Source organism: Clinocottus analis, unplaced genomic scaffold (genome assembly GCF_023055335.1).
Source record: "Clinocottus analis isolate CAN_PGR_092001 unplaced genomic scaffold, fCliAna1.0.p SCAF_29, whole genome shotgun sequence".
Classification (NCBI taxonomy): domain Eukaryota; kingdom Metazoa; phylum Chordata; class Actinopteri; order Perciformes; family Cottidae; genus Clinocottus; species Clinocottus analis.
This window is the reverse complement of record NW_027176031.1, coordinates 673,503-698,312: the sequence shown is the minus strand read 5'-3', so window position 1 is coordinate 698,312 and position 24,810 is coordinate 673,503. Positions and strand designations below refer to the sequence as shown.

The window sequence follows — 24,810 nt, the reverse complement described above, 5'->3', positions numbered from 1 at the left end:
CTTTTCTGTCCGGATAAGATGCAGAGACAGACCCTGACCAGGTTCAGGCTCACTGACCACCAACTAGCAATCAAAAAGGCAGACAGAAGAAATCGAGGCAACCAAAAGAAAACAGAATATGTGGTCACTGTTGGACAGGTGAGGTTGAGACAGAGATGCACTCCCTCCTAAAATGTGATGAATATACTGAAACAAGACGAACGTGGTTGGACCGGCTCAACTCCCAGATCTCTGCTTTCAGAGAGCTGGAGAATTTCCTAGACTAAGAATCCTCCTGGGGGAAGGAAACACAGCACAACGTGTTGCTCCTTATGTCCTGTTGTGTCACAACCTGAGGGACAGTCAGTGAGACACACACACACACACACACACACACACACACACACACACACACACACACACACACACACACACACACACACACAATGTTTTAATGTTAGTGTTGCCTTGTTGTTATTGTTGTGAATGTAACTTCATGTAGCCTGTTAGTATTTAGCCTGTTGGCAGTTAGCCGGTTAGCTTGTCAAGTCATATTCCTCCAATGAGCGGTGTGTATCTATGACACCGTCAACAGGTGCTGTATCATTGCTGCAAACAGTGCTTCATCCATGGCAGCACACATGCTCACGCACACGCACGCACACACACACACACACACACACACACACACACACACACACACACACACACACACACGTACATAGGAAGCTATATCTTCAAACACAAAGAATGAAGTCAGGTTTTCTGTCAGAGCACTTTCTCCAACAGAGCTGTGATGACGCTGCCATCTGCTGGTGGACTACAGTATCACAGCCCTTCAGAAGCAGACCACATGGTGCGTTCACACCGAACGCGTCAAAAATATTCTCGACGCGCGTCGACATTTTTTGAATGAAGCCGCTATCAGCTTCTTCCGGTTGACCGGCAGCAGTTTGATTCAGCACCGTCAGGACGGCGGTGACGAGCGGACCATCTAAACGCTGATTGGCTGACGCAACTATGACTCACGCGTTTTTGCAGCCGAAGTTGGGAGATTTCAACTTGCGCGTCGACCCGAGTTCGCCCCGCGGCCGGCGGGCTGTTCGTGCTGCTTCTACGCGTCTGACGCGCTGCCCGCTGGAAAATACGCGTCTGCGCAGCTTCGACGCGGCTGTGCATTGACTTTACATGAAATCTCGACGCGCGTCGAAATCTTGACGCCTTCGGTGTGACCATAGCATAGGCTGCTAATAAAAAAGAGTTTTACCTTCTTGGCTCCGGTCAGAGCAGCTTTTGTCAGTTTCCTGTAGCAGTATTTAGCGTAGCTGCTGATGGCCACTCCTAAAGAAAACAGAGAAAATAAAGACATATTTACACCATCACAAGATGTCTTGCTTTGTCATTTTTTTATGAATATGTAGAGATGTAACGTCTTGATCAGCACAGGTTTAAAAGGCAAGCAGCTGCAGAGGAGAACAATAAATATGTTGCTATGAAACTTAGTTTACTCTGGTTTTTCCAAGTGGACCACGAGTTAGGATGTGGTTTTATCTATAACAATCTGATATTTTGTTCTCTATTTAAATCTTAAAAGCAATCATGTAAATAAAGAAACAATGTCGTCAATGCTCCATCATCCAAACAGCTTATCCCATTCAGGGTCGGGGGCGATGGAGCCCATCCCAGCTGACATTGGGCCACCCTGTAGGGCTTTCGGGGCCTTAGAGGGAGAAGACGGTCACAGTGGACATTAAGCTGAGCCATAGAGGACGCGCAGACTCCTCCGAGTACAAGCAATTTCTTTTGTTTTGAAACTGAAATGCTCTCTACTCTGTGTCTCCATCCTGCATGATGTCGCCCTCGCTTTAACTTCAACTGTGTTCACATTTACAGGAACAAACTGCAGCTGAGCTCCTTTCAGCTTCTTACCTGTGTTGTGTATTTGTAAGCAGCTGCTCATGAGCTGAAGGCTCTGCATGAGCTTGTGGGATGCTGACAGGCAGCTGGTGTTCCCTCTGTTCCCAGTAGGGGGCAGCAAAGCACAAGACTCAGTGCTTCATTACTGACTTCATGCTCTACATGGGATCTGACCTTTCATCTGATATTTCATCCTGGAGTCCTCAGTGCAGCTCAAAGCAATACCACACAACAATATTTAAAACAATAGCTTTTAAAGACAGAATCTGCATTGATTTGAAGAATATGGTCTCCAGGAGACGCTACTATCCCCACTGCTCTATCCACTGTGGAGTGACCTTTGACCTTTAGCCACAGTGGAGAGAAGTCCTTGTGCTCCGGGTGAGGGTATCATGTGACATGATCAGTGCTGAGAACCCTGAGGGAGTCTCCCTCTAAAGCAGTGGTCGCCAACCCGTCGATCTCCCAAAAAAAATGAAAATAATTTTATCAACCGACCATGGTCGCGTTAAAACTCTTGTCTGTTTCGCAAGCAGTGGAGTTTTGCTGCGATGCGCAAGCAGACAGGTGAGCACACACAAAAGAAAAATGCTGATTTTAAATGTTTTCCGTGCGCCGTTAACAGGTTACGCTGCGCATGCGCGACTCTCCGATTCTTGGCATTTTGCCAGAAGCCAATCTTTATGAGATCTCTGTGAGGTCTTTTCTGCTGTTGCGTCTCTCACCAGAAAACAGACCTCAGGTCAACATTAAGCATGAATTGAGAGTCCATATCAAATCTATAATCCTGTTTTAAAAAGATGTGTAGAGGAAAGCAGCGCACTGCAGCCACTAATACTGATGCAACCTGATGCTCACACATCTGCACTCATTCTGTTTTGTTTAGCACACAAATAACTTATTGTTATCCACAATAAGCTATTTAGTAGTAACAAATTGTAGTTATTTTTTGCACGGATATAACTTTATTTTCATTTTTCTACATAGTGATAACATTTTTTTTCCTCCTACCATCAATGTTGTGGAAATTGTTAGTAATTATTGTGAGGAATAATTAGCATTGATTAGTGATCAGACAGTCATTTCACATATGTTATTATTAAAAGGTGATCTGTGGAAATTTGTTGTTCAGGATGTTTGTATCAAACAAGTAGCCCTTCGTATTATTTTGTACTTCAAAGTAGATCTCGGTTTCAAAAAGGTTGGTGACCACTGCTCTAAAGGAAGCTCACGGCTCTCTTGTCCAAAGAAACCTTCTGTCAATGAAATAAGCAACATGAGGAGGAAGGAAAATGTTTTATTAAATGTATCTGCAACATGTTTGTATCTCATTTGTTTTCTTGGAATATCTCCAAGCAACTAGAGCACGATGCCCGGCTCCTGATTGGTTAACTGTTAACTCAAAGGATGTGCTCTATGAGTCATTACTTTATTGCTGTTTCAAGGTCTGTCTACCACATATATACATATGTGTGTGTGTGTGTGTGTGTGTGTGTGTGTGTGTGTGTGTGTGTGTGTATATATATATATATATATATATATATATATATATATATATATATATATATATATATATATATATATATATATATATAATTTTATTAAGTTGTACCTTCTGCACTATCTATTGAATGTCTTAGTTTGTAATTAGTTTTTACTTGTGTGATTTTCTTTTTAATCATATTTATTGAGCACCTTTGATTGTAATGGTTGTGCAGTGACAATAAAGTTATTATGTATTAATAAGTTATTACGTCCGGGTCCCTCACACAGTCTTTGCCTCCAGCAGCAGCATCCAGATGAAACATTAGCCCCAAAGGCTAAAATACTTATTACAGGTTCAAATATTACAATATTGACAGTGACTGTCAGCATGACACGATGTGTTCATATCATATCATAAATAACTTGCCTTCACACAGGCAGCCTTTAGGTTTCCTGCTAATGGTTTTCCACATGTTTTTGTGACAGTACCGCGGAGCACATTGTGTTGGGAGACCCTGAATACACAGATGACTCTGTCAGCGGCTAATGGCATGACAGGGTCTTCTCACCCTTGGTGTCGTTGAGAGGGTCCGTGTGGCGGCAGATGTAGCCCTCCAGGTAGGTGTGGAAGCGGGGCGTGGGCGGGAAGAAGGCCAGGCAGATGGCCATCAGCTCCCAGCCTCGCTCCAGGCTGTCGTAGCGGAAGTTCTCTGTGGTCTGGCGACACAGCTGAATGTAGAGCTCGTCACGGAGACCCTGGTTGCTCCAGCCGCGCACCACCACCTGACGGGAGAGGGGTCACTATGAGCGGGCTGCACGAGCATGTGACCCTGAACCCACAGTGGTTCAGAACAGAGAGAAGGGGGAACAGAGAGAAAGCTGGACTACACTCGTCAGGGGGGCTAAGGATGTGGCTCTGGATCTGAACCTACTAGTGAGGTGATACAGCTCAATCTTGAGTTGACATCTTGTTGTGACAACAGGTCTGGGACTGTTCTTCTCTTTACCACTGCTTTCTAGTTATCAATATGTCTCTCAATGTCCATGGAGGACTTTACATTGACCATTTTTAGGGATAATTATCCCGTGAAGAACACAAGTCTACACGCGCACAGCGTCAATGGCTATGATTCAGAAAAGGAATTTTAAATTCATGCATAAGAGTGTTTTATATTTATTTACAGTTGTTTCTGATATCTGAATCCATGCACTAAAAACAACTTTTAAAACAGGCCGTAAACCCCCGTGGGAGGATCTAGTGACAGGAGACTGGACCTGTTAGTGAGGGTCTAGTGACAGGAGACTGGACCTGATACTGAGGGTCTCTTGACAGAAGATTGGAGGGGTTCAGGTTTTTCACAGACCTCCAGAGCCACGCCGAGAGAGTCCACCTTGGCACGGCGGTCTCCCATAAAGGTCTGAATGAGCTTAAAGATGTCCACCGCCTCCCTCTTCACGCTGCGGTCCGAGGTCACGATCATGGGTTTCTTGATGGGCTCACTGCTCCAGGCCAGCATGTTGGCGATGGACACTTTCCGTCTGAACAGACCCTGAGGGACAAGAGAGAAAGAGACCAGCGAGGAGGGAAAGAGACCAGAGAGAAGGGACAAAGACCAGAGGGTTAGAGGAGCAACATGCCATCTGATCTGCTGGATCGTTCGCATGTAAATACATTGGTTTAGGGCGAAAGGGATCCATGGATATATATCCATGGATCCATTTAGCCTTGACAAGGAGAGGCTGCTTCATGTGGGATGCTTTGGAAGCAGCAGGATGCATCTGTCTCTGAGACACTGCTCCATGGCGTCACAGCTCAGCTGTCTTCCCTTCATGGACACTTCATACAGACAGCTGACACACCAAAGCAGGGAGAAGCCCGGGGGATTATTAACATTCTTGATGGCTGCATTCCATTTCGGTTGGCCAGCTCACTGACATCGCCCGCTAGGACACCTAATGGACCTTACTGACATTATATATTTACACCAGTCTGCTGTGAGAAGGTCATCGAAAGGTCGTCTCCTCTGACCTCCTGCTGGTCTGATCACTTCAGGAAGGAGTTTGAGCCATAAAGATAAGCCCTCCTTTATGAATACACTTCATGGCCAATCCCAATCTCCACCCTAAACCCTCAAGCCCTGAACCCTCAGGGACTCACTGACGTCAGCTGCTAACTGGTTGAGTGTGAGAGTCTGTGAGGGCTTGAGCTGGGGTGAATATGAATGGGACAGCAATTTACTGCAACATCACGTGACTGCATTAAAAATAGTGTAAACAATTATGTATTTATTTTATTCTTTTTATTCACTGGTTCAAACATCTTCCTCATAAGATGGGAACTCATTTTATATTATTTACTTACTCATTTTGTCAAAATAAAATGTATGATGAATGTACAGAAAAATATATATTTTCTGTTTGCATTCCTCTAGATGTGTTTTTATGTTCCATAATGTTGTAAAGGTATTTTATCGGGTTAAATGCCTACGTGCGGCTTTGTTTACCTTTTTTTTTTTTATGTCTCCGTTCTTCCATTGAGAACTGCATGTTTAACCTCGCGTTGCAGTGCATTGTGGGTAATTCCCTTAAGCAAAGTCAGCATCTAATGTTGACTTACGGAAAGGGTTCATAAAGGGCTCAAAATGTCCGCCACAGAGCCCTCAGGCACTCCACAATTTGACAATGGGACACCCCTAAACCCTCAAGGACTTCGCGGGAGCGCGCCTCAAAGTCTGTGAGTCCGTAAGGGTGGAGATTGGGATTGGGCCCATGTGTCTGCGTCCCCAGCTCAACTCTTATTCAACTACACTGCTGCTGCTCTCGTCTGTCTGTTGGCAAACAGCAGGTGCATTACCGCCTCCTGCTGGACTGGAGGAGAATGATACTGAGGCGTGTTTACGTGCAAACAGATGTGGCCAAACGTTCAAATAACAGATTATAGTAGCGTTCAGGTGATGTACATATATATATACACACACACACACACACACACACACACACACACACACACACACACACACACACACACACACACACACACACACACACACACACACACACACACACGGGGTACATAGATCAACTGTCTGCTCTAAAGAAGCAGACCCCAATCAGTGTGAATATTTTCCTCCAGAAAATGTCAACACATGTTTCTGATGCTGAATCTTTCGCTCTTGTGCTTGGAGCTTTTTTCCTGTATTATGTGTTGAGCAGCTAAACCTGATTAGTGATCAGCTGACAACTGAAACGCTACTTTGTACAGGAGCTGAGGTATGAGCTAAAATGTTAAGCAGTGCATTTACGCTTGTGATAATAAACTATTTCAATATATTGCACACTTTCTTGGAAATAGTTCAAGATGTAAACGCCAGCAAAAGTCAAGAACACACATCTTCTCGACTACCTGTGTGTGTTTGTTGAAGTGCTTGGACGCCCAGTTCTCGATGTCCGTCTCCGAAGAGGGCTTTCTCAGGGTGAATTCTGGGAAAATGCCACAGCTGGCGCTGGGCATCATGTTCCTGGCATTCCGGCTGGCCTCAAACTGGGCGCAGGCTCCGAGGTCCTCCGACTGCCGGGTGAAGAACCGGAGGAGAGAGGAGGAAACACAACATGTCATTCATCTCTGGTGCAGAACCTGCAGCGCTGAGGCTCTCTGTGGCGCTCTAAAGGATTAATGCTGACGTGTTAATACGGTTCCTGCAGCGCCACAAAGAACCCTTCATTCCACTACGTAACGGCTGTGGAGCAACAAAACAATCACGTAAGAAACCAAATTGAAAAGCAGCCCCCAAACATTTGAGACTCATAGATCCCCAAACCTGTACCATGTCATGTCTCTGGCACTATTATTGCCATTACATTTTTTGTATTTTTGTTGTCTGTGTGTATAGTCGTATCTTCCTTGGCATACCATGATCTTCTCTATGTATATTATTGGTGCATATGCTGAATACATAACGTATTTACTTACTCGTGCACTTGTATATGTATTGTATGCATTTAAGATGTCTGAGGAAGAGAAAAAAAAGTTACTTTTTAGTTTCAAATAAGTAATTTCCTAAAAATGTCTCCATGGCTGCGGGTGCTCAGCCAATTAAATGAGCGCAGGCTCCAGCTGCCTGTGGCTCTCATGTAGCTCCTGTAACGTCGATATTGAAGAACCTTTCTGGAATCCATCAGTCTTTCTCTGCTGTTGAGTAACACTCCTGTTTGTTGTCTCTCTACGCCTGACGCTCTCATCTGTAACCTTAAGCGCCCGTTGCTAAGTTTAAAAAAGAAAGGCAAAGCGAGAGAAATCAAATGGTGGGAGCGACCGCCTCTTCTCCTCTTGGCTAAGTGCTGCAAAGCCTCTTGTGTCCTGAGGACGCATAAAAGCCTCATAGCAACCGGTGCGTATGTGCTCATCTCATGTCTGTCTCTAGATCACACCTAAACAACTCTAGCATCCGTCTGTTTCCACACAAATACAGACTGGTTAGCGTCTGTTCTCTCAGACTGGAACTCATCCTCTCATCACTCAGCGACTCGTTGGCGGGTGTAAGCAGGCCTGTGATGCACCGCTACGGGACATCTCTCTGACGGAGATGTTTCAGTCGGCCTTTGGGGCTACCAGAGACTCCTCCCACTCCCGATGCTTCTAATGGAACGATAAACCAGCAGCATTTGGGGGTACGAATGTGTCCACATCCATGAAGTAGCTGTTTTGGAGTTTCAGGATAATTCTTTCTGAAAGCTTCACGAGTTGTGGCCATTTTTATGTCTACCATTTTCATTGCGACCATTGAAGCGGACGAACTAGCGTGTTCAGTGGTGGAGCTGGTGAGGTTTAGCAGTGGGGACTGACGCAGTTGCAGAGACCGAGTGAAGGAGTTAAAATGTAGCACTAAGTAAAGGAGTGAAAAGCAGCACCTCTTCATCCACACACTCTTGTCACAGCAAAATCACATGCTACCAACTTTGTTCGGCTTATTTTCTATAATCAGTGTAGCATTAAAGCATGGTGGTCAAAGCAGCTGGCTAGGTAACAAGCTTACTAATTCCCCAATGCTTTCCCGTTGCACTGGTTAGACGAAATGCGCTGGTGGTGAGCGGAAGCGGAGGACGGTCTCGCTCACTCTGTCACCCCGGAGAAGGACCAGACAGCAGTTTCAGGTAAGGCTATAGCTCGGTGGCTATCTAGCTGATCAACTGCTCTCATTTATAATTCAGATTATTCTGTGACCACAACAGCTCTTCAGGGGACTTCTGACCTGGCTTCATACCCACGTATCCTAAAGCAATGCAGTGTTCTTGATTTTATAAATGGTTGACACTATGTTAATCACCAACATACTGACTCTCCTTTCTTCTTCATTAGGAAAGTCTTGTTCCTAATCTGAGACTTGTTGTCGTGTTGAGACTAAGTAGCCAGAGAGCTGAAATCACTTTAAAATAAACTGATGGTTATTGATATTCAAAAATTATAACTCGTGTTTGTCAAAGGTTGGGTCTTATTTTGGTAGTTTTGATAAGATTTTACTCATCAAAGTAATTGCTGTGATCTGGGAACATGGAGACTTCCCTCCAACACAAGTGAGAGAAGAAACAACAAGAGAGAAAAGGAATAATGACCAAAATGAGACCCAAGTTGTAATGTTGCTGTCCTGCATAACGTGGACAGCATGCAGCAGTACCTGTGAGGGGTGGAGGTAAGGCTCAGGCGAGGCCAGGTTGGTCTGAACAGAGAGGCTTTTCTCCAGCAGGGCCTGGGGGAAGCCCAGCCGATCGAAGGTGCTGCGTTTCCAGTGGTGTCCGTCGCTCTGCGCCAGCGCCTCGTCCTCGCTGAAGGCCCTCACCACCGGCCCCGGTAGTGGCAGCGGCAGCGCCCCATCGCTCTCGTAGCCGTCTTTGGAGCCCTGAGCCGCCACCCCGCCACCCTGCCCCGAGTCCCAACTGCTCCTCTGTTTCATTACCTGCTGGGCTTCCCACGCCAACCTCGCCTGGGCCAACATGGCCTCGGACGCCGTGCCCGCAAGCTCCCCCTCCGGCCCCCCGCAACGTGCCAGCTCCTGGGGGAGGGACGGCTTGCGGCTCTTGCGTTTGCGGTTCCCCCCGGGGGAGAAAGCCCCGGGGCCGCCGGTGGAGGAAGAGGAGAGGGAGTGGGTCTGACTGGACGTCCAGGATATGGAGTCCTCGTAAAGCAACCTCTGGCCTCCCTCTCCACCCTCCCCACTGTAGTCCAGCAGTAGGCGGGGGTCCCTGATCAGAGACTGGCTGTGCTGCAGAGTATAAGAGCCCCCGTACGAGCCCCCATATCCCCCTGTAGTGCCGTAGCGCAGCAGGCGGTCGGCGGTCTTGAAGCGAGGGCTGGAAGACGATTGCTCGACGTACACCAGCTGCTTGACGTACTCCTTCCCCACGGGACTGTACTCCAGACTCTGGGTCTTTTCTGGACATTTCTGTCGGGTTAAGACCAGCTGGCCGTAGGGCGACTGGCCCTGCTTGGGGGAGTGATATAGGGGGGCAGAAGACTTGCGAGCAGGTGACTTGCCGGTGCCGTAGAAGGAGTCGGACAGGTGCATGTCAGTGGGCGGCTCCTCGTAGATGGGAGGGGGCTGGTACTCTGACGGCGGCTCTTCATACAACGGGGGTTCATAGCCGTAGCGGGGCGAGGGGGGCTGGGAGTCGGCTGAGGAGCGGCGGTGGGTGCCGGTGCCGCCCAACTCGGCCCGCTTCAGGAAGGGGGACTGGCGGCGGTCGGCGTAGAGTATGGGCGAGCCTTCGGGTTCCGGCGGCGGGTTTCCTCCAGAGGAACGGCGGGTCCGTGAGGCGGTGCCCCCTCCAGAAGGAGGACCGGGAGTGGAGGGGTCGCAGGGGGAATAACCATTGCCCTGGTGGGCCAGGAAGCTCGGCTCTCTGTCCGTCACCTTGATCAGCATTCGCTCCTTCGTACCCGTGTTCCACCTGAAGGGAGAAGTCCTGAGAGAGAGGACAGAGGATCAGACACATGCACACACAAGACCAGGCAACACTTTCAGTGATCAGATCCTTTGTGACAACTCTAATTGTTATCTACATGTCTTCAACTTTTTGTCAGAATATCATGCTGTTCTAGTTAGGTTATGCATAAATACTAGTAATCTGAAATCTAAACTGCATTAAAAAAACTAAACGCAAGAGTGTGCAAAGATGTGGCCATGTCTACTGGTACCGTCAGCCAGTGACGTTTGATCCAGGACGTCCAGTTTAAAGGCTTATCAAATGCCACATGATTTAAAAAGGGTTTTAAAAAATGATAATCCAACAACAGGCAGTGCTTGTGTGAAGGTTCAACCCTCTCCGTCAATCCCATAGCTACTTATGTCACTGGTCCATGATGACATGATGAATTTTATTCAACCAGTTGAAATCCATTGAAATAAAAACCCTTTTGCGATGGCGATCCAGCAGTGAAGTTAGAAGTGTTGAGCATCAACAGGATCGACACAGTGAACAATACATACAACTCATCACACTTGCTGTTTAGCGAGAGAGATGAGGGACTCAGATCATTCAAAGACACCGATTCACGATAGAAAAGACTCCCTTTCCAAACCCAGACCATCAGATTGTACCAGTAATCGGTTCAGATAGTTTGTGCCTCATAGGTGAAAACCTGTGCTTGATTGTTTTTCTACAAATGGTCCTTTTCTCTTAAGCTGTCAAATCTGAACTACATTTCGTTTTTTTCTTTTAATAGTTGCAGTCTTCATTCATTTGAATATGATCTTTCTATGAAGTTCATTAGTTCACATTCACTCAGTTGCTCCTCCGACAGGAGGAAGATTTGTCAGACAACAGGAGGAGGAGGAGGAGGAGGAGGATGAGAAGAAGAAGAAGAAGGAAGAGGAGGAGGAGAAAGAGGAGGAAGAGGAGGAGGAAGAGGAGGAGGAGAGTGGTGTGGGACTCTGGAACAAGAAGAGAACTGGGCGTGAAGGAAGAGGTGTGACATCGATTGGGCATTTAGCCGCCCCTCCGTTTCAAAGTACTGATCCTCAGGCCGGCACTTAATCGGTGGCAGAGAGAGTGTTTGTGTACTTGTGAGTGTTTGTGTACTTTTGTAGAGAAGGAGGACACAAAGAGGCAGGATTAAGCATGACGGGCTGAGCTGGCATCCATCACACCCGTCCAGACATCTTACCCACTTCCTCCATCATGCTTCATCCCTTCCTCTGTTCTTTCTATCTGCCAAGCTTTTCTCTTTCCTCCTCATTACTACACAGCCAGCGTTGTTCCTCTCTGCTTATCCTTAATTATCAAGAATTATTCACCATCATTTGACCTTGGACTCAATACACTCACTCCAGACCTTTTTCCAGACCGTCTCAACCTAAAGCGTCTTTCTCTTTGTCTCACTTTTCTTTACAGAGAAACTAGTTTATATGTCTCAGTCAGCCGTCAGTGACATCCCACTGAGGTACTGAGTGAATGTGAAAGTGCCACAGGAAAAAAGCACCAGGATCACAGCTACACCACACAACGGTTTACTGGGACACACACTGGGAGAGACACACTGGACACACACACTGGGGGACACACTGGGGACAAACACTGGGGGACACACACTGGGAGAGACACACTGGGGAAACACACTGGGAGCTTTAGAATTCCAGATAGAAATACTACTCTAATGCTCAGAAGACGCTCAAACTGACTCCTACTCAGCCGAAAGTACTGAAAAGCACTCGACACAATTCGCGGAATAGATTTGCCGTATTTATTCTTATTATATTGTGAACCGAAAACCTACAAAACCTTTTGGGGGCTTTTTCCTCCTCATCCCACAACACAGCAAGGGCAAGAGCGCAACGTCTGCATGAATCCATTTTGTAAATTAAATCGTATCGCCCGGTTGTGCACACAGGCCCATGAATCAGCAGAACGTTCATCAATTACACAGTCATAATGTTAACATACATGTTTCAAATTGATGCATTAATCAATACCAAAAACTATTGAACACCAAACTCGACCATTAATTACAGGACAAAGCAGGGAGTTGGTTGAGCGCTGAATTATAATCACAACAAAGTGTGATAGAAGATGATAACGCTGCAAAGACCACAGTGTGCTGAGGGAACAGTGTGGATGCTGGAGACCTTTCTGACACTAAAACTGCTTGAAAATAGAAACTAAAACACTGAACTCTGAGAGAAGAATGTCATTTGCACTTGTTTCAACATTTCATACACACAACAGGGAAAAGGGTTCGTGTGTATGAGGTTTACACGCAGGCCAGACAACATGGGGACTCCACTGGCTATCTGCCCACTGCTGCTTCTGTGTGTGTGTGTGTGTGTGTGTGTGTGTGTGTGTGTGTGTGTGTGTGTGTGTGAGGGAGACCGAAAGACTTGGTATTCACACACAACCAGATCCAAGAAGGAATGCGTAAGAGCAGATCTCCAAAGCCATCTGGACTGACAGTCTGCAGCTGTGCCACCAGGCCTCTCCACACACACACACGCACACACACACACACACACACACACACACACACACACACACACACATACACACACACACACACACACACACACACACACACACACACACACACACACAAAATGCAGCATCAAAGAATGTCTTGGTCCAACCATGAATAATTCTCTTTCACAATAAAAGCCCCAGAGGAAGCAGGTAAAGACTGGTGCAGGAAGGGGAGGTGATGTTTATGTACATTTTGACATATAGCTGATTGTGTGTTCATTGATTAGAGATTGACTTACTAAGTCACATCACACGCAGCATAATATTCCAGTGATAATTTTTTGTATTCATCCGATATGTTTGGAGTACCCACCACAGTCATAGGCTTCTCCCGTGACTCATCCAGCAGAGGCTTTGATTGGCCATGTTTAATCTGCAACATGTTTATCGTTCAACATTCACAGCAGTTTTTCTCGCATGGCACTGAGGAGCTACAGCTCCATGTTTATACACCCCCATCCTCCACTCCTTCCCTTGGGTGTTAAGGCGGTAGGCATCCCCGAGTGCTGCATTACCGCCATCTGCTGGATGGGGCGCCCCTTCGCCCCTTTGCTCCGTCTGGGAATGCTGTGGCATGTGTAAAAAGGAGTTGGGTCGGCTGTAGTACGTGTGTGAAACAGTGACATCACTCGCACCATGTTTTTACAAGAGCTGTTGTCATTGGCTAGTGGCACAGTGTGTGGGCGGACTCAGTTACACAAAGGTGTGGTCAACAGGGAAACAAGAAGTGTCCACTTGAAACGTTTTGCTGTAAAGGACTGAGGTCCCAATTGGAGATCTTAATTTTTAGTAATGCCTGAGTGCATCTGATACACTCATCCATCTATGAGTCAATCTGTACTTCCTGGATTGTATTTCATTTTCTCACTTCATGGTGGCCTGCTGGCTAGCAGCGAGCTCACCACAAGGCCCATTTCACACTGTTTGTTTTTGACAACTAAATGGATCCATTTGATAAATTAAAGAATGATGTCTGCTTATGGCAGAATAACATGGTCTCTTTCTTTCTGAATATGACATTGTAGATACAGCCCAGCCCATATTTCTATTTTATGGTCCTCCTTGGGTATTCCTGTAATGTTGCACCCCTCCCCAGGACGTGTTCATCGTCTATTCCAGTTGTCGCCAACACGTCGATCGCGATCGACCAATCGATCACTGGGACTTTCTCTGTCACTCTCCAAAATGAAATAAAAATATATTCAGGAACACATTGGACCTTATTCTCAAACCTTTTCTGAAGTGTCTCCTAAAAAAGGTTTTCTTCTGAAGACTTCTGAAGATCAATGTCACAAAAGATCGCCGCCTGTTTCATTAACACCTGAAAGCACAGCCGAAACGTTCTCAGCTGTGCTGAACCCCAATGAGGATTTCTCGTGCACCTGGATTTACATACAGAAACGCCCCGCCAGCTCCCTATTAAAGGTCACGTAACTGAAGAGACATGTGCACAATCCCCAGACAGGTACACGCAAAAGCAACTCCAGACTGATTAAAATCAAGTCAAAGGGTAAAGTGAACTGTGGTCAACTCAGCAGACACTCGGATCTCCTTAGTAAATCAGGAGACACTGAAATTTCATTGCACCTAATATACTGACATTCATGGTAAACACATTCAAACGACCCAGATTGTGAGCGAGCGAGGGTTTTTGTGAAGTTAGCAGAAAGAGCCACGTGACACAACATCCCGTTTTCAAAATAAGATATCGATAAATCGTATACTAGCATATCTGGAAATGAGATTAAATTAATTATATTCACATTAAGTAAAACATGTGACCTTCAAAGAGTGAGTTAAAGAGAAAATACAACTCTTGTGCGTGAAGTGTATTTATTATTTGATTTGAGGGTTAATGAAAGATAATTAATGTCATTATATCTGACTGATATTTATGTGTTCAGGACATTTCTGACCACATCCAAATACAAATATCTTAACTTTACCAATTCAGATATTTTACAAAGTAAAAACTGAAGTGATTTTGTATCTTTCAAATAGATAATTTCTAACATTTTGCTAAAATTATGATTCAATTCAAACAGTTGATAAATACAACAGTCGATCAATACAACAGTTGATATTGGTATTTCATCAAGCCTGCTCATTGTAAATGTGGTTTTTCTTGTTCATATAGTGTGCGGTTAACAAGTAATTTCCTTTTTGTGCTGCACTGAAATTAAGTCATTTAGTGTGTTCTTGGGCACATCAATTTGAAAGCTGGACCAAAGTCTTTGATTTCATTCAATTACAATTCAGCCAAATAAAAAGCCTCAAGTTGTAAGTACCTGGTGGACAGTCTTTTTGTCTCAACGCCTCAATAAGTAGATCTTGTCTGTCACCAAGGCGGAGGTCAGGGATCTTGGGCTTAAAAAGGTTGGTGACCACTGGTCTATTCAGACACTGCATGTGAGAGAAGGACAAACCTGTGAATCCTCCTCTCTCCTTGAGGCCAGGAGCTCCCATCTGTCCCAGAGGAAGGCTGTGTGGTCTAACAGACTGCTGTCCTCACACCACTCCCTCTCTCCGGGGACCATCTTCAGCCTGACACTAAAGGGAGAACATCGTGCCATCGGATGGACGGACTCATCATGAGGCTAGTGGTCTTATACGGGACCATTTTTATTCCAGACTCATAAAAAACAATTAAATCAGACTCCGCCTTCAACTACTGTGTGCAGAGCATATAATATGTACAGCACTTTACTGATGTGGCTGTTTCTTCTTCCTCCCTGACATATTGAAAACTGTCTGACCAAGTAGAGCCTAAAAGTCAATATCTTGAAGCGTACAACAATTTCTTCTTTCTTTCTCATCACTCCTTCACCAATAAAGCCTCTGAGTTGTTTATCAGCAGAAAGCTTTCATTATGAAGCAGAAGTAGGAAATGTTGGGTTTGCATCAGCAGCCACTTAAAGGGTCCCTTTGGTGTTTTTTTAACCTTGACATTATTCTCTCATGTGTTTGTGTCTGAGTGACTAATGGGGAAACCTATTTTTGAGACTGGTCCAGTATTGAAGGAAACCTAAAAGAGCTGCGATGTAATGGCTCAGGCAACTCCTCACCTCAACCTACATCCCCTAAAGGAGCGACAATGTGATGGCTCAGGCATTTCCAAACCTCAACCTACTTCCCCCAAAAGAGCTTGTTGATGCTGCTGACAGACTGACTCAGACAATTATTAGAAGTGTCAGACAACATTCTTGAAAGAACCCTACAGAGAAATAAAACATTTTCTTTGCCTTTAGCATGATCCGGTCTGTTTGTTGTCTGTCTCGGTCTGAGAAGTGTCGTCATGTAATCAGTTGTGACATCCACATTGTTGCAATCAGCTAAATATTCACCCGGTGAACTAATCTTATATAACATTAAGCTTTCTGTTCTGTTCAAACACATCCACGCTCCCAGAGGATGAACCCTCCATCAGGTTTCAAGGTCAGAAGTTCATTCTTTAGGGTGGTCTGACCAATAGAGCCACTAATTAGCTATTCTGAGCTGCATTGAGCCTGTGAGGGTCTCGAGGACCAGTGCTGTTCTTCTGAGTGGACACAATGTGAATAACACTGTGTCTGTGCTCCTCTCTCGGAGTGTGTGTGTGTGTTCAGTTGTACAGCTTTCTTTGTGAGGACCAATTTAAGAGGTTGATTTTGGCCCGTCCTTACTTTGGAGCACAACTTTAAAGGCCTGTTTTAGGGTTTAGATTTGGTTTAACGTTCAGGTTAGATTTAGGCTTAGGGTAAATGGGTTTAAGGTAAAGGGGGTTAAGGTAAAGGGGGTTGAAGTAAAGGGGGTTAAGGTAGAGGGTTAAGGTAAAGGGGGTTGAAGTAAAGAGGGTTAGGGCAAAGGGGCTGAGGGTAAAGGGTGTTAAGGTACACTGTTTTCAGGTGGTAGTGTGTTGTCTATCTAACTGGAAACCAGTGTCTTTTTGTAGGTGGGTGGGTAGGTTCTTAGGGATTTCCAGAGCGTTCATTGAGTAGTTTCACACAAAATGTTGACGGACACCTGAATCCACAAATCAGGGTGAAAGGCGGAGCTCGACACAAAGTCCACAGACTGAGAGCTTCTGTGAGAGTCACGTAGGAGTTCACAGAGGAGGAGGCGGAAAATACAGAGTAGGATTCTTATTTCTGCTCCGCGTGCTTCAAGACCCGGAAGGTTTAAGGAACCAGAAGATATTTCAGGTTTGTATATTTGCAAACTGAAGACACGGTTGTAAAGACAGCAGCAGTGCTTCAGCACCAGAAACGCAACAATGTGAAGAGCACACACATAGCAGACCCAAATATATAGAGATCCTTTTATTCCATCCATCACCTCAGCATGTCAAAAGGTTCCCCTTTGATGTTCAGACTGATGAGCCAGAAGAAAGAGTGGTGGCGTTCTGCTTGAGCCTCACCTGTCGGCCTCGTCCCTGCCGCCCTGCTTCTCAGACAGCTCCTGGTCGAGGGAGGAGGAGGTGCTCCCCTCGCGGCTGACCCCGCTGTTGCGTCCCGGGCTGTTCTCTGCAGACGTCCTCCCTGCGGCAAGACGGGGGTTGGCGGCATCGGTGTGCTGCTTCAGGGTCTGCAGCTTGGCCAGGGGGATGATGTCACAGGCTTGGGGCCGGTGCCACACCGTGCGCTGGGTGGAGGCGTTGTAGTAGTAGAAACGCGAGGTGTTGGGGTCAAACAGTTCCCACCACTGGTTGTCGCCGGTCCGCTTGATGCAGACGCCCTGCGGGGGGTCCCACACGCACTCGCCCGTCAGCAGGTTGGCGTACATGCGCTCCCGCGTACGCGGCTCGATGATCTCCACCCACTCCAACCTGTAGGGGGACAGGTCAATGTTTTCAGTTTGAACAACATCTGGAAGCTTATTATCTTAAAAATATCTGCTCACGCAACAGATCCTTGGTTATGTGATGCGTTCTAAATCCATGGAGCCAAATTCACTCACATGCACGTTACTAATGATATCTTTATTAAAGCAGAAATGCATGTTAAGTGTGTTAGAGCCAAACTGTGTGCAGTTCATTATTATGATCATACACTTAAGTTTATTTTTAATCACTTTAAATCTCTATCTATTGAACATATAGGTTTTTTTTCAATTTGCCTTAGGACACATGATAAAGAGAGAGATGTGTTGATTTGTAATCAGGAAGCTAAATATATACAAATATTAAAATCATTTATTATGTTTAGTTGGGTAAAAGAGAAGACAGAAGAAAAAAGAAAAAGATCGTATATTAAATCGCAATTGCAATATTGGGAAGGAGGGGGAAATCGCAATTACATTATTTTCACAAATTGTTCAGCCCTAATGTTTTCCCTGAGAAAGACTCTCATATCTCTGCATATTTTAGCGTGGCTTGTGTGAGCGGAGTGTCTGAATGTATCGTGATACATGTTTGGTTCAGCAGCAGATATAACGTGCTCAGCAGGTTGCAAATGAGCTGCATTACGAAACGACAAAGGGATTACACACATATGGTATTATGAATTTAAAAAAATAGAAGCCCACTCACATAGATCTGCATGTAGCAGTCTGCTCTTACATATGCCCCAACACACACACACACACACACACACACACACACACACACACACAGTGGAAACATATGCAGTTTATAAATACACACTTGTACAGCTTTTTCTCTTGGCGGATACGAGGTGGATCGATAAGTGCTGGCAGGCGGAGAGTGGGAGCACTTCTCAGCTGAGTTTACGTAACAGAGGAGGAGGAAGAAGAGGAGGAGGAGGAGGTGTGGACCTCAAGACAATGAAGACCGATTCAGGAGGAGAACTACATATTCAATGTGTACTGAGAAGTTCTTCAACAGAACATTTACAGTTAAACAGTTAACAGGATGAAGCTGCTTGTGATGGAGCTTTCACTTCCTATTTTAATTTCAATTCGTTGGAACTTTGGAATTTAATATTAATAACGATCTGCTCCGGGATCTGTTATTCTTAACTGCTTCAACTGCAGTCAACTGAAAGCCTTGAGACTCAACTTGAGACTGGTCCTCTACCAGGACTTGACATTTGGGACGCTTAGATGAGCGATTGTTTGTTTGTGGCTTTGCCGGAGGGACAAAGAACAGGGATATCATCTTTAAACTAGGGCTGAGCAAGTTAACGCGTTAATATCGCGTTAACTTTTCAATCAGATAACGACGTTAATTATTTGATCATGCGTTAACTGCATTTTTTTATTTAAAAAATATATATAATTTTTGGGGGGCTTTTACTTTGAAGGCGATAATTTACTTCCGCCCTCGGGCTTCTGTAGCATTACCGGACTATTTGCCGACTTGAGCCCGACGTGAAAGCAGGTATTGTTCTGTAGTTTCTGTCCTTAACGAGCACCGCGCGAGCGAGTCGCCTCTCAAAGCTTCACAAGCGCTCACCGGCAGCTTGCGCTGCAGGCTCAGCGACCCGGATTGAACATTAATCGCGCATGCGCAAAGCTGCCGCTGATACCTGTCAGCTGTCCTTCACATCTACCTCCTTCAACCAGACGTCAGTGCACTTTTTCAAGACAACACAGACTGAACTTTTCTCACTGAGGAAGAAAAACTGAACTGAAAACATGAAAAGCACTTATTGCTTTTGTATGAAGTGAATCAATGGCTGGTCATTAACATCTTTAAGGTAAGCAACAGACTGAACATGGACCAAAGAAGGAGTGGTTTGTCCCTCACAGGGACCCTTACTACTTAACAGTACCTGTTCAAAAATATATATATATATATATATATATATATATATATATATATATATATATATATATATATATATCGCGATTAATTTTTTTCAGCTTTGCCCAGCCCTACTTTAAACCTATTGTTACATATTATAGTTAGTGAAATGGGCATTATGGGGGAAAAGTGTGAATGAGTCCACTCAGACAGAAATCCCTTCACACTACACATGAAGTACTCAAAACACCTCGTACATCTACGGTCACGTGAGGAGCATTTAAAAACACTGCACTGAGAACTGTGGTGTTCAGGCTGTTATGTACTGGTACTGGTAGACTGGCATTAGAGCAATAACTTCTTCAATTTAAAAAAAGAAATGAAACTGCGAGCAAAAACGTTGCTGGCAGCAAATTGAAGATTGCAGTTGCACTAGTTGAGCAGCGCCATGTCTCTGTTTCAGGCGATGAGGGCATCAGGGCAGCTTGAGTCGGTTTGAACGCCTTACTCCAGATATCGACACAATCTGGGCACTTATCTGACAGGCCCTACTGAACACACACACACACACACACACACACACTGCCACTGCAGGGCGCTGAGCGAGGTGTGGCTGAAGAGTGAATCCGATGATCCACTGGGACCTGAGCGGCTTAACGGGTTCATCCTCTCCTCTTCAGACCACAGAAAAGGGAGGACTGAAGAGCAACCGCAGCCGGACAACTCAATACCCATGATGCACCAGATCCTGTAAGACTAAATGATTTAAATTGTTGCCCGTCCGCAGGGAGCATGTCCCTATTAATATTCATATAAAATGAAATACCCAGATGCCTGAGAATGAACTTGTGACAACATGTTTCTTTTTGGTTTTATTGGCGATTCCTTGCCGTTTGCCAGACTTTCCCATGCTCCTGAAGCTCCATCGAGCATGGTGACAGCCACAGTTAGCGCTAGCTGCTTCGTGTGCTTGTGTGCGAGTAGGCGGGGAGGAAGAAGGGAGAAAGAAATGGCTGTCGCAACGAATGCTCGTCAAGCAGAGCAGAACGGGCCGGTTTAAATAGAGAGATCCAGAGCGAAGATAGCAGGATTAATTGGCCATAATTGATCGACGTGTTGGTGTTCCAAGTGACCCATTTAGCTGGTGACCCTCCTCCCCCAGCCTCCAGACGGGGCTCTGAAGGACACTCATGGGAATGCAGCCCTTCAGCTTTGATGCTCCTGTGAGAATCAGTCTGCTTTTAGTCAGCTGGAGGAAGCGCACTGCATCATGGGTTAGTCATGCAAATCATTCCTGTATCACTTGTTTTTCAGGATAAAGCGCCTTTTCTGTTTCAATGTAAAACTAGAAGAAGAAAACATGAAGTCAAATCATATTCAGAACTTTGGTTCATCCAGAGAGGGCCGAGAACTAGAGGCCAAAGAGCCAGCGGGGTTCTTCCATTGGATTATTGCAGAAAATAATCTGTGACAAAAAATAATCTCCATTATTCACTTATTTTATCCTAATTTATCAGAAATGAACACAACTTAAAGTGTAAAGTAAATAGCTAACATTAGGCTTTAAAAGAAGCACACCACGTCTCCACAACTAGTGACAACCAAACAGTTCTTAAGATACCAGAAAGCTTCAAGAATCATGAATTGTATGTTTTCTGAATGGAACAAACCTAAAGCACACTGTGAATATAGTCACACAGTGTGTGAATGTGCGGACATGCTTTCTGCATCTGAAGAACCCTTCTTGGAAGAAAAGGTTTTTCTCAGGTCCTTCGTGAGACTTACAACTCCATCAGGAGTTTCATCCATAGAACCTCTTTTTGGAAGAAACTTTGATTGGGAACCATCATTATTGTGGGTTGCACCATACAACATCATTGGGGGCCTCATCAGGAAGCCTGTGCGGGTTCTTGAAGAGACACACTAAATATAAAAGGGTTCTCTGTAGCACTCTTAGGTCAGTTCTATATGAAATCCAAGGAACGTAAAAGGGTTCTCAGTAGCGCACCAAGGGTGGAAGCTTTCACAGATGGTTCTTTATGTCGAGGCTGTAGGTAGTGGAACCTTTATTTATGGTTCTACCCGGAACCAAAACAGGTTCTTGTGATGAAGAACCCTACAGTTTCTGGTTCTAGTTAGCGGTATATTTCTCAGAGTGGTTCCAGAACATGATGACTGTGTCCTGTAGAGCACGGCTCTACAGGAACAGACCCATACGACCATTGGAACATGTCGGCCTGCGTTCCTCATGCTGTAAACATGCTGAATGTATATTGAACTGAAGCACGTGACAGGTGACTTTTGGTGCCTATAATCAATAACTTCCAAGCTTTGACCTAAATACGCTGACCCTCAGCATCCAATGGGACAATGAGGTGAATAGTTCATCTGGTATGTCTGTGATCACTGAGTTACTGTTTATACTCCACTAACAATGCTTGGAGCCTTTTGTCATTGCTGAAGGACTAATTAACACCTTTAATGCCTTTTACGCACTACCACATAAAAGATCCGGCTCACTGCGTTGCCACAGCTGCTCCATCATTTGGGATTTAGTTTGGAGTGAAGTGTTCTTAGTAGTGCACACTGGGACTTCTGTGTTTGCACGACGGCCTCAAAGGAGCGAGTGGAGGAGTTCCTCCTGAGCTTGTTTTGAGTTTTTCTCTCCGTTTCAAACACATCCGTCTTGTGCGCATGGACATCATCTCTTATTTCTGGTTAACAGACCCATATTAGCACGGGTTCTATGTGTATTATCACAAGTCTTGGTTCTCCCTTATGTTAATGAATTATGGGTCCAATTCCACTTCAACTACAAGAGCTGGATTCTCACAATGTCCCAAGATCACGGCAGAATCACAGGATCACACGCTAATCCCTCTTGTCAGGCTTCAAGTAATGCGTTTGTGTTGGGCTGCCAGAGCTCGGACCAATCAGCGCCTGTGAAGAGCTGCTGGCAGCGAGGGGCGGGACTTCAGTGTTTGTGAGATTTATAGATCCCTTGACAAAATGCTAACATATTAAAACAAACATATGAATAATGGGTTATCAGTGCTGCCGAACAGAATGTGACATCATCCCTACGTGCTTAATGTTCTATATTCTGTCTATGCAGATGTGTCGTATTGTACGTGAAGTGTGTGTACTAAAGTGTGTGTATGGACTAAAACATGTGGTCTTGTCCTATGTGGGAACTTTATGACTCTCGTCCCGAGGGAATGTTGAAGATGATAATGAACTAAAATGTCTCCACATCCAAATATAAATGAATAATACAAATAAAATGAATGTATTTTCTATAGCAGCGATGGAGGCCACTGGTTTTAAATACCCACATTGAATGTATAGTAGTTGTAATCAGCTTGTAAGTTGTCATGTTAGGCAACAAACTCTTTAACCAGCGCGCCGCACCTCCACACACACACGCCTTTTATTTAGATTACAGATAAAGAGTGAAGTGAACAACCATTTATTATGTAAATGAGAAGGAACGACGCACTGGAGAACACCTCTTCCTTGATCCCTGAAGAAAGAGATAAGCAACGCGAGGCCCTCTGCGGAAACAGAACTATTGCACATGCACGCATCACCCTGTAATGTATGTACGGTGTAGCACATCAGCATTTCTTCCGGTCATCACGTGAGGGAACTCTCTCTTCTCGGAGACGCAGAATGCATCTTTAATGTGGCTCGCTCCACCTGGAGTTCAGTCAACATGGTCTGTGTGAGCGTCTCCATCTCAACAGGCTCTTCTGCCCTCTCTGACTATGCTAGCAATGACTCTGGCTGGCACGTGTGATGAATGAGGGGGCTCAACCCCTCATATCACATGTCAGAGTCATGTCTCCGGGACCACGTGAGCTGGAATTCATCTGGCTCCAGAGCTTCTCCGTTGCATTTGGCTGTTTGGATAGCTGTCCAATCGGCCCGATGCAGGATGTATGAACTATTGGGTCATCGAGGAAAGACACCTGAGTGACACAATTTAATGTATTGCGATACGCAAGGCGGGTATACTGCGAGTTTATAAAGTCTAGATTTAGGAACACTATCAGAGTATAAAGAACATATAATATATTGTGTAAAATCTCAGTAAAAAACAAATGACTGGCTAGTTCGTAGCAATTAATTGGATATTTGTGCCAATTATGAAGAAGTTCCTCTAAGGCGTTCTTGAGATGTTATGAGATTGGGACCCACAATTACAACACATATTGCCTTTGGCCTGAAACATCACTGTTTATTACTTTGTCATTATTTGATACTTTCTGTAACGTCAAATGCTTTTCACAACACGTGACTCTTCCCACATATAGAAAATCTATATATTTTACAATTCTCAGCGTTTTAAACCCACAGTATTTATTCATGAAGTGAAGATCATGTTGAATGTTCTTTTCCTTATTTACAGTGTATTAGTATCGCAGAGCAACAGCTGCCTCCACTGGTCTGAGCCCAAGATGCTGACTCGTCCACTCTGCACATTAGAGATGTTTTATTAGCTGTTAACAAAGCCATAGCTTGATTATAATTAAAGTCCCCTGTTCATGAATACATCTGAAAATTGAGCAACGCGAGAAAGATCTGATTTCATTTCAATTCAATGCAGTTTTATTTATGTAGCCCAAAATCAGCAATATGTTTTGAGAGGGAAGTGGCGTTTAAAGGAGTAGATAAAGCATTGCCACGTGGCTGGATGAGTAGGCAGGTCCAGCAGGTTAAAGTAAACTGTGATGGATGTTTTCAACCCACAGTTTGGGTTATAAATGTACAGTTTGCCTTCCTCCAAGCGGGGTTTAACTAAGGATTCAACTGAGACAGACTGGATCCCTGATCAATACATTCTCAAACACTAAGCCAGATCTCATTTCACCCTCACACCTTGCCAGTAAATGGATCCAAACACAATGAGACCTGATAAGATGTCTGAATATCTGGGCTCCAGTTGTTTCCCTCATCTCCAGGACAGATTCCGTCACCTAACACTGTAGTCCTACACATACTGACCAGAGCCTGTGGATAACAAGTGGATGTAGTTACGTCCCCGTGGTTTCTGGACTGATGTTGACGAGGATGTTGTTGTTTTTTCCCAGTTAATGAACAGAAGCTATCATCTTGTGTTTTAACAGATGAGCGATAACTCTGTCAAATCATGGTGGAATTAACAAGCTAGCTCGGTGGCAACGCACGTTTGAAGACACTTCTGCATTGGCTTCACTCAGCAGACATGTATGGGGCCAGAT

The 24,810-nt window shown here is 45.0% G+C and overlaps 1 protein-coding gene across 1 annotated transcript in view; it reads right to left on the bottom strand.

Annotated features, from left to right (window-relative positions):
• arhgap39 (Rho GTPase activating protein 39) overlaps positions 1-24,810 on the bottom strand; it is a 45,844-nt gene that overhangs the window by 2,458 nt on the left and 18,576 nt on the right. Inside the window, exons 2-7 of the mRNA XM_068593238.1 lie at positions 17,282-17,689; positions 9,054-10,338; positions 6,785-6,949; positions 4,746-4,931; positions 3,951-4,164; positions 1,247-1,320 (exon numbers count right to left, since the gene is read on the bottom strand). Coding sequence (XP_068449339.1) covers positions 1,247-1,320; positions 3,951-4,164; positions 4,746-4,931; positions 6,785-6,949; positions 9,054-10,338; positions 17,282-17,689 — 2,332 coding nt within the window. The remainder of the gene's footprint in view (positions 1-1,246; positions 1,321-3,950; positions 4,165-4,745; positions 4,932-6,784; positions 6,950-9,053; positions 10,339-17,281; positions 17,690-24,810) is intronic.